Source organism: Propithecus coquereli, unplaced genomic scaffold, assembly GCF_000956105.1.
Source record: "Propithecus coquereli isolate 6110/MARCELLA unplaced genomic scaffold, Pcoq_1.0 Scaffold125, whole genome shotgun sequence".
Lineage (NCBI taxonomy): Eukaryota > Metazoa > Chordata > Mammalia > Primates > Indriidae > Propithecus > Propithecus coquereli.
In genome coordinates, this window is record NW_012136636.1 from 7,200,235 (window position 1) to 7,210,573 (window position 10,339).

Consider the following 10,339-nt stretch of genomic DNA (forward strand, 5'->3'; position numbering starts at 1 on the left):
AGGCCCCGCCCACGCCCGGAAGAGGCCGTCAGCAAGCGACGCCCCAACGGCCTTGGGTCGCGCCCTCCCCTGCGGGGGTGGGACAGGGGCCCAAAGGCCTGGGGTAGGGCGGGCGCCCGGAGGCAACAGGAAGAGGCGGGTCGCACGCTACCTTCTTGCTGGGGCGGGCGAGCTGGGCGTCCGGGCGGCGGTGGGGGGAGCGTTCACCGCGCCAGCGCCCGCCGCCAGGACCTCGCCGGCCCGCGAAGCACATCTGCACCCTAGGGCACGGATTGCGCCCCGGTACACACAGCACATGTGCACCCCAACACTCTGTCCTGGAATCTCGGGATTGAACGACGAAAGCTAGGAACCTACCGATTCATCAAGTACGTGTAGCTGCAAATTTCTGCTTGGGATTCATTTTAAGGTTAAAAGTTCTATCATCCCGTATCTTGAGAACCCATTCAAATTTTCTCGACCAACACGCCCCAATTGGTATCTTGCAATATAGTGTCTACGCCTCGGCCCCCACCAAAAAAAAAAAACCCTTTGCTTTTGCAGTATTCAAAACAGCACAGAGGTTCCTCCGTTCTTTTAGTTGCTTCGATGTCCCATTGAAAAGCAAATGATTAAGTAGAGACAAACAAGTTTGTTCCTAGAGTACTTAATGTTTTCTGAATCTCCTGGAGTCCAATTCTACAATTCTGTCTCAAGCTATACCGTAGGCTAATGTAAACCTGTTCTAATGTATAAGGCTAAAACGTTAGAACCTGTTGTTCAGAATTAGTAGACCCTATACTGTACGTCAGTGATAACCACTCATGTTCCCTAACTACTTTTAATTCTCCTGGAATATCACTTCCTCACTGCCAGTGCAGTAGTTATGTTATTTTGTAATTGTCTCGTTTTTAGTGCAATGTGTGTTCCTCTCCCTGAGTACTCTAGATTGTAAATTCTTTTGAACTTCTCACTATATCCTGCACTAAATTCAGAAAAGGGCTTGTTGAACATTGTTGAATTAATCCCTCATGAAATCCACCTGTTGTGCAGGTGGGAGGAAATCTGGGTAATGAAATACCTGATAGAGAAAGTTCTGATTCAGATATTAGAAGTGCCAGTAAAAATGGCAAATGAACAAAAAGCTTGGCTGCAATCTGTGAGAACACTAGGAATGCAAGGAAAGAGCTAAAGTTGAAATTTGGAAACATATATAGTAACACTTAAGACCATATCTACACATGAATCTGGATAGCAAGCATATTTGAATTGGCCGTAGAAAATCCTGACTTTAAATTAACAATGGCATCTTCTGTCTTCAGAAAATTGGTCATGTATGTATTCAGTCCTTCGCTGGCAGCAATTCTATGCTTTCCGGAGACTTTGGAGGATATCAAAACAGTGACAAGAATAACCCATTATTTAATGATTTTTACAAATATGACTCCTTTTGCATATTGAATATTAAGGTAAAGTAAAATGGATTGGGAAGATTTATTTAGCATATGTACCAAAAAAGAGAATGTTCTTAATTTGAAGTCATCTCCCCAATCTAGGTCATAACAAGGAAGTGTATTAAAATTAGGGACTCCAAAATATGAATGCCGTTTCTTAATACTTAATGACAACAACCAAATGTAGTTCTCAGTATTCCATTCTCTTTCAAGGCAAAATTTTGTAAAGCCAAAGTAGGGTAGATTATGGTAGCATAGTGTATAGGGCTTTTCAAGTTTAAGATGAATGACTTAGCATTTATTTTTAAGCACCTCAAAACATAAATAGTTTTATGTTCATCTGTTATCTTTTATTCCCATAAGTTTGAGCATCTCCAGCTGAACTAAAAAATATAATTTTAGAAAAAAGTTTTGACATCTATTTTTGCAGTACACCACAAGGAGCAAAACTGAAACAGCCAAGATTCTTCAATGTTTCTTCAAAATTAAGCACTTTTCCTTAGTGGCATATTTAAAATGCATGATCAGAGTTAAGTATGTTTTAGCTACTGGTCTTCTAAGCTTGTTAAGAAAACTTAAGAAAACCACTATGTAAAGCCAATAAAAAAATAAAATATTTTCTTACTTTTTAGTCCAAGGGGTGGATTAAAAGTTCTACAGAATGTAAGCTCCTTATTCATTGTCTCCCCAGCACACAGAACAGTAGCTGGCACATGGTAAGGCACTCGTCGAGTATTTCTCGCTGAATGACTAAGATGCCTTTTTGGTTTATGTGTATGTAAAGTTCATAAACGACAAAAGAGAAGTGAAATGATTTTTCACATATTGTGATTTTTTTAAAAAACGATAACCTAGGTCAAACTCCAGCTTGATTATCTTTGGATAATCAAGGGGTAAATTATTTCTAAGCTTTTTTCTTGAGTTCAAATAAACACTATTCATTCTAGAGCCAATGAATGCTAGGATTAAGAGAACATCTTTCTTGCTATTGTACTTTTAAATTGCTTATATGCTCTCTGAGCAAAAGGCATAATTTTTCACATTCAACGTTGTACCCCCTCTGTACACTCTATTCCACATGTGTCTGTTTCCACAGACTGTTAACAGTCTTGTGCAGACTAATGGCCAATAAATGTTATTGAGAGAGATGAAACTTTACTCATTTGCTTTTAACTGGGCCAAGACTGGAAGAAGTGTGAATCTATAAGTAAAACTAACAACCATTTCTCCAGATATCCAAGCGAATGCTCTCCTGATGTAGGGGTAAGATGAAAGTGGCTTAAGAGCGAAGATTAAATCCACTTCAGAGTGCAAATAGTACTCGTCATTTATCACTGCAGCAACGTTCCAATGTGAACAATTCCAAATAAAAAACAGCTCGATTGAGTCCCATTTCTGTACTGACATCCATATCATAATACAAATCGCTGGAATGAACACCACTGCAGTTAATAATCTATTTACTGGAGTAATCTGAAATGTTACTGTATTACACAGAACACTTTTTAAATTTTTCAAATGGTTTCAAATGTCATGCAGTGTTTCATCGAAAACGTAACACCAGAATATGAAACCATTTAAAATGCAATTATTTTATGTCTAAGGTAGTGTATCCTGTTTCGCAACAGGATAAACCCGAGAAATACAAGCTAAAAGCCGACACTGTCCAAATTAACAGGATAAGAAAAATGGAGAACTGCGCTAGCGCTGAGCTGACAGAGACCTTGCAAGGGCTGAGGGTTGAGCTTAACTCACAGAACACAATATACAGTATCATCGACCCGACTCCCCGAGAAAGATACAATCTCACGGGAAGGCTTAAAGACCAGGCACGGCTCTCCAACCCGGCGGAAAAAAGAAGATAGAAATAGGAAGACAGAGGAGGGCTCGAAGTAGAAGCAAACCAGGGAAAGAGCGGAAGCCAGGCGTGGCCAGCGTGGCTGCGAGGCGACCTCGGAGGGCCCATTGGCAGCCGCAGCCGGACAGGATCCGCGGCCGAGCTGTACCCGCGGCGGCCGGGCGAGCAGGGACAAAGGCGGGAGCGCCCGGCCTCAGCGAGGCGAGCGTAACCACGCCCCGGGGCCGTTCCTCCGCCGGAACAGGGCGGGGCCTGCGCTCGGGGCCCATCGTCTAGGCAACGGGTGTGCTCGGCGTCTGAGCTTTTCAGAAAGCCCTAAATCCAGGAGTTTCGGGCGGGGAGAAGACCTCTGGGGGAGGGGAGGGCGCACTGTCGCTGGTCTTCCAGACGCCCCCTTCGTTTGGGTCGTCTTCCCAAGTGCAGGGAGCGGACTCGGAGCGCACTTCATGGCATGGGACAGGGAAGGGGCAAGGGTCTAGGGAAAGCGTCGCTTCCGCGAGCCTGCCCTCTTCGGGGGCTCGACTCTGGGGAGCAGCTTCCCTCTTGGGCCCCTTTGTCTCCAAACCATTCGAAACTGAGCTCCGAGAGGCGACACAAAGGGAGGAAGGTGACGAGCAGCGCAGGCGCGGGAGCCGCCGAGGCTGCCGGGAGTGACGGTCCGGCCACGGAAGGCTAGCTCTGCTCCCGCGCGGGCCTGCGGCCGCGGCTTTTCAGGCCGTGGAGGGGGACAAGCGCGCATGCGTCACCACTTCCGCCCGTGCTGCCGCCCGCCCTCTCCTTCAGTCTCCAAGAGTACCTGGGTTTCTAATAGTAAGAGCCTGGGAGGAGGTACCCAGGGTCGCCCCGCCTCCTCTTCGTCTGGATTGGGCTGCCAAGGTAACGGCGGCAGGTCCATTGGCTCCTGGGGTTGCCAGTTCTGTTCTAGGCCATACTTATATCGCGCTGCCGGGCGGCTACCGGGAAGGGAGAGGGGTTGAGGGCGGAAAGGATGATAGGTGGTGCATGTTGCGGTCTCAGAGGCGGCGGTCCCGCAGCCCGCTCGGTACCGGGCAGGTTTTCACCGAAGCAGGCCGCCAGCCCTCGTTCCCCATGGGGTGTGCAGCGTCACCGAACAGGCTCTGCCACCAAGTGCCAAACTCCTAGTAAAGTTTGCGCCTCGCCGGCTGCCCCCGCCCCGGTGGCCCTGCCGCTGTCACCTCAGCGACCCTCGCCCCCGGCAAAAGTGACGGACGAGGCCACGCCTCCGCGCGGGCCGGCCTTCGGGCCTCACCGCCCCCCGGCCCCGGGACGGTGAGGGGCGTGAATGCGGCGGGGGGCGGGGCCGCCGCCTGGGGGAGCGGGCGGGGCGCATGCGCGCTGCGCCGTGGGGCTGAATGTTTCCCAAGTGTTTGAAACTGGTATTTGGGTTTTCCACGTTGGACAAGTGCGGCGCGGCGGGCGGCGGAGCGCGCCCCTTCCCGCTACCTGCTCCACTGCGCTCTCCTCCACGGCTCGGCGTCCGGGTGGGCGGTGGCGGCCGCGGTCCTCGGCCCTCTCCCTCCGGTGTGTGCGCGCTCGTACGCGCGGCCCCCAGCGCCCGCCCCGCCGCCTGGGAGGGGGCCTGCGCGGCCGGCCGGGGCGTGCGCCCGGAGAGCCACCGCGGCCCGCGCCCGCAGGCGCCGGGGTCCCCGCGGCCCCGGAGGCGGCGCGGCGGGCTCGGCAGATGTAGCCGCCGGGCCGGGGCCGGATCCGGCGGGGGGGCGCCGGGAGAGCGAGGGCTTTGCATTTTGCAGTGCTATTTTTTGAGGGGGGCGGGGGGTAGAGGAAGCGGAAAGCCGCGCCGAGTCGCCGGGGACCTCCGGGGTGAACCATGTTGAGTCCTGCCAACGGGGAGCAGGTCCACCTGGTGAACTATGTGGAGGACTACCTGGACTCCATCGAGTCTCTGCCTTTCGACTTGCAGAGAAACGTCTCGCTGATGCGGGAGATCGACGCGAAATACCAAGGTACGGCCGGGTGATGGATGGGCGGGGGCGGCCGCTTCCATCCCCGCGGGTCCGGGCGCGCCGCGGGCCGGGCCGGTCCTGCCGGGGACCGGAGGACGCGGCCGGGTCCGCAGCGGCGGCCCTCGACAGGGGCAGGAACAAAAGGTCTGGACGCCTTTGATTCGCCAAGGTCCTTGTGTGCAAAGCCTGGGACACGGAGGAGGAAGGAGGCACGAGAGGTCTCGCTGCAAGGCAGCGCGACCAAAGCGCTCTTTGTAGTGAAGTGATGAGGCGGGTGCTGCGGGGGAGGGGGCGGCGGGTATAAGCCGTGTCCTCTAGGAAGGGGCGCAGATTACGGCGCGAGATGGAGGGATGTGTCGGCGCTTGGAGCTGCAGGGCGCGGAGACCGGGCTGCTGGAGGGGGGCGGCTGCGGGCCGGGGGTTCCCGCGGACCTGCTGCGTCGGTCCAGAGCGCCACTGCTCCCCCGGCCCTTAGTCGCCACCCCCCACCCAGTCCTGAATCCGAGTGTTACATAAAGTATGGGGTACTCGGCTTGGGGTAGCTCGGCCACCCCCGCCCCCGCCCACCCCCCTCCGGCCCTCCCTTGGCGCTGGACGCGGAGTAGGGGCCGACCGAGAGGGGCGACGCCGCCGGGTGTAGTTTGCGGAGGACGTGGGCTTTTCTCGGTGCAGTGGGGAAGGGAAGGGGAGGAGCGGAGGCGGGGAAGGCGCCCATCTGCGCGGCACTCGGGGGGCGCGGGCAGATTGCCGGCAAGGAGAGGAACGTGGCAGGTGAAAGAACCTGTGGGTTCTTCTCTGCAGCCGCGGCCGCCCAGAGTGTCAGAGAGAGGTGGAGGGCTCGTGTCCGCCGGGAATTGTTGGCTGTTGGGGAAACTTTCCTGCGAGGTCAGGCAAAGCTTTGGGGGCTGGGTTTTGAATGTGGATCGTCGCTCGGAGTTTACAAATGTTTACAGAGCTGCGCAGCAGGGAAACGGAAGAATCGGGGGAGGGCGAAAAAAATCGACCGCTCGCTCCAGAACACACTAGACCCTCCGGCGGGGAAAGCGCCCCTGCGCGCTCTACCCGAGACGCAGCTTCGCAGTGATTTTTTATAGGAGTCTCATTAGCATATTGCGGAACGTCCCGCCCTGGCCTCTCTGTGATTGGTCTTGACGTTCCCGGTGGAATGTCCTTATCAGCCTGCTGTGGAGCGATTCGTCGCTGGGCCGGATGAAGGTGTGCCTTGTACACTGACTGGCATGGGTCTGTGTTTCCGCTGCTTTCTTTTTTTCTCTTTCGGAGAGAGGCGGGGTGGAGGGAGGAGGTCGAGTTGATTTGAATGTCTTCGGGTCGCCCGGCCTCAGGCCTTGGATTGGCCCTTGGTGCTGCTGGGGCGGGCCGTGCCTCGGGCCCTACGCTGTGGTTGGCCCTCCGCCTGGCCTCCGCCCTCCGGTCCGGCGATCTTCATAGGTGGCAGCTCTCGGGGCGGGGCGTGCCGCCCGCTCGCCCCCTGCTTATTGGCGAGAGGCCCGGCCAGAGCCCCACCGAGCTCGGTCACTTCCGGCCGCGTAGCAATGGTGGCTGCCGCGGGCTGGTGCTGCGGCTCGGGCCACTCGCCCGCCCTGGCAACCCGCAGGATAGGCCCCCAGAGGACCCCGGACCACCTATCTATTGATCCGAGGGTGCAGCCGCGCGTGGCCGGGAGAGCGTGAGTGACCGTGGGCGTGTCCCCGCTCGGCGTCCCGTCTCGGGGGCTTTTCTGGAAGGGGGTCCGGGACTAAACAGGCCGGACCCGCCGGTTGTGCTTGGAGCTGTGAAAGGAAAGGGAGCGGAGACCGGGAAGATTCCGAGCGTTTGGCGATTATTTAAGAAAAAGTGTGCGTGGCGGGGTTCTCCTTCCCCGGCATTAAGAGGACGAAAAAGTTGGCCCTTATAAAATATTCTGATATCCGTGGCAGTATACCCACAAAACCTCTTTATTCCTCTTGTCGTCACTGTGGAGAGCCTAGCTTGCTTGCTGCTTCAGAGTCAAAAATTCTTTCTTCAGGTTAACCTGGGATGATGTGCTTTTTTGGCTTTAGGGAAGATCACGGTCCTGCCCCCCGGTGTGCGTTTCAGACGGTGCGGCTAGGAGAGTGTGGAGCTCACACATCCCGTCGTGGTGACGGTTGCCACTCATCCGGTTGAACTTCGCTGTAAATGTTGAGATGTGCTACACAGTTCAAAAAGATTAAGCTTTTATGTGTACACAACTACTCTGTAGCAAGTCAAACTTGGTTAACAATCTTTTGCTTAGTACATATCAATTGTAGATTAATCCATAAGGATGGATTATAATTAGTTTAAATTTTAAACGGTATTTGAGGTTGCTTGAATCATTTTCCAAATATTTTGTAAAAATACTCACCCACCTCCAGGGAAGTATGCTTCATGAAGAACTTCAGTGCAACCTTTATGTAAAATTAAAGTGTATTTTTGATGATTAGACAAACCAAATTAAATTTTGCTACAATCTCATTTGATCCTTCAGTTCTTTCCATACGTTGTTGCTTTTCCATGGTAAGGTTGGTGTGGAACAGGTTTATAAGAGTCAGCAGCAGTTTATCTGAAGCTGAGCTGATGGAACTGAAGCAGCAGAGAGTGTGGCAGGATGCCTTCCTATTTTGTAGTGGTGTTATTGTTCCTTCTTGTAAATATCTGTACCTACTGCCGTTTGTTGATGGAGCACTTTGCTTGGGACATCTAAGAATATATGCCATTGTGTAGGTAACAGAATTACCTCTTGGTAATTTTGTGATTGCGGTATTTGTTTATCTTCCCACAAGTGAGGCTTCACCTGTGTGTAAGTTTGCATGTGATATAAAAGAAGCTGTATGTTTACTAAATTTTAAATTACCAATATGGTAGAATTGTTCTTTTCTATGAAATGCCAGCATTGTCTTTAGAAATTTGATTACGGATTAAACCAAATCATACCATTTTGTAACTTGTGTTCCATTTAAAAATAAATGGCACAAAACTCATATTTTCACATTTATGATAAAAATAAATTGGATAAATTGATAGTAGTTGAATTAAGTCGAGCACAGCTATTTATTTTCAGAATTAATTACTCTAAGAGACTGAGACAATAGCATTCCTCCTTTCTGGTGGCAGTTTCCCTTGTTCTCTAGGAAGTATCTTCAGAGATGTCATTAGTTTGAGAGTGACAACGGAAAGGAGTGACTGAGGCAAGGATCTCTATTACTGGAGGTTTATTAAGCCAGCTTTAGGCAAAGCGGGTGTGGGGGTGGGGGGGGTCAGTGGAGATGCAAACCACAGATGTATTTGTGACTTTTTTCCAAAGAAGTTTTTAGGATGTTTAGTATCTAGACATTTTGGGTGGGGGGTGGGGGAGGTCTGTGGCCTAGGAGTTGAGTAACACAGATGGTTACAGTCTTGAGAGACTTTAGTTAGTGCCCAGGAAATCTACATTTTACGTAAGCTAAGGTGAATGTTTTAAGAGTAAAGGAAGAATCAATTATGTTGACACATTTGAGTAGATGGAGGAATGATCGATGTCATCCAGTCTATGTTTTGTACTTGGGAAGATAAGCTTGTAATCAACATCAGTGTGGAATCAAACAGACTTTAGTGTTAGGAGCTAGGCTCAGACTGCAGACCTAAAGTCACAATTAACATGTCCTTGTTTATGGGAGGCCAGCAAAGAGTTTCCTTATGAATGATCTGTGGGGGCAGTCCTTCCTAGATGCCTGAGGCATTTTACCTTTCAATGAGTATCTGGCTAATGCATAATGTTCATAACAGCTATTCATTTGGAAGGGGGTGTTTGCATGACTCAGCCGCCAGGCTTCACCTTCCCTTTGTATAAGGAGTTTGGGGGGTCCTGAGATTTTTATTTTCCTTTATAAGACTATAGCCTGGAAGAGAATACTTACTATTATATTTAGGCAAGCTTCAGTGTTGGCCTAAGTTCATAGGATTTACTCTAGTGTTGGTGTTCATCTTATACTACTTGGGGATAAGATGTAGAAATGGTGGTGGCAATGTTTTAGACGTTCCCTCCCACTCTCACCCCTCCACACACACTTCTAGGTTGGAAAGCAGTGTAGTTGCCTTGTTTTAAGAGATACAAAAGGGTTTTAGGAGAAAAATGAATTTAATGGTTACCATTTGAGAAAAATAACTCTGGAAATTTCTGTGTATTTAAATAGACTTTTAGCAAAAATATTTACTTCTCTTATTTCAATTAGGTTATTTAAAAGCTTTTATTCTTGAGAAATTGACTAATTGCACTTGGCAAATTACGTTTTAAAATCACATACACTGTCTTCTAACCTGACCAAGAACGTTTGAATTTAATACTGAAGGTTTTTAATTTGTTTTTGATAATGTTTTAAAATCTATTGACTTTTATAGATATGAAGATAATGTTTTAAGCAGTAGATGGAAAACTAAGATCTGTCACCTGTGTTTTAAAGCAGGGCGAGGTTGTCTGGTTTATTGTGCCCAAACCATTTTTGTCTTTACTAACTAGAGGGATAACATGCTAAAATAAACATACGGTAACTGATAAACTGAGGACCTCGGTCACAAAGTCATCTGGACATGGCCTATTAATCCCATTCTTTAACCACAGAGAGCTATTGTATAAATTTATATACATTCTCTAATAGGGTTTTAGATGCTGTTACATTAAAATAAAAAGAATAAAGGTATTTGTTAATTTGAATAAAATATTCAAAAAAGTGGTGATGGAGAGTTCATGATGGTTACCAGAGGTTGAGAAGGGTAGTGGGGAGGGGGGTAAATACAGTTAGATAGAAAGAACAATATTTGACAGCACAACAAAATGACTATAATCAACAATAAGTTAGGGTATACTTTAAAATAACTAAAAGAGTAGAATTGGAATGTTCCTAACATAGAGAAATGATAAACGCCAGAGGTAACAGATACCCTAGTTTCCCTGATTTGATTAATGCACATTGTATACTTGTATCAAAACATCATATGTACCTATAAAGATATACAACTATTATGTACCCATAATAATTAAAAATAAAATAAGATATAGTACAAAA

At 49.3% G+C, this 10,339-nt stretch overlaps 1 protein-coding gene across 2 annotated transcripts in view; it reads left to right on the forward strand.

Annotated features, from left to right (window-relative positions):
- Positions 1 to 4,695: 4,695 nt before the first annotated feature.
- Positions 4,696 to 10,339, forward strand: part of ING1 (inhibitor of growth family, member 1) — a 7,125-nt gene continuing 1,481 nt past the window's right edge. Inside the window, exon 1 of one of the 2 annotated variants that reach the window (XM_012637930.1) lies at positions 4,696 to 5,276. In XM_012637930.1, the coding sequence (XP_012493384.1) occupies positions 5,141 to 5,276 (136 nt within the window). In that variant the 5' untranslated portion in view covers positions 4,696 to 5,140. Of the gene's footprint in view, positions 5,277 to 6,866; positions 6,964 to 10,339 lie in introns of those variants that run through there. The other variant, XM_012637931.1, reaches the window with a different exon arrangement.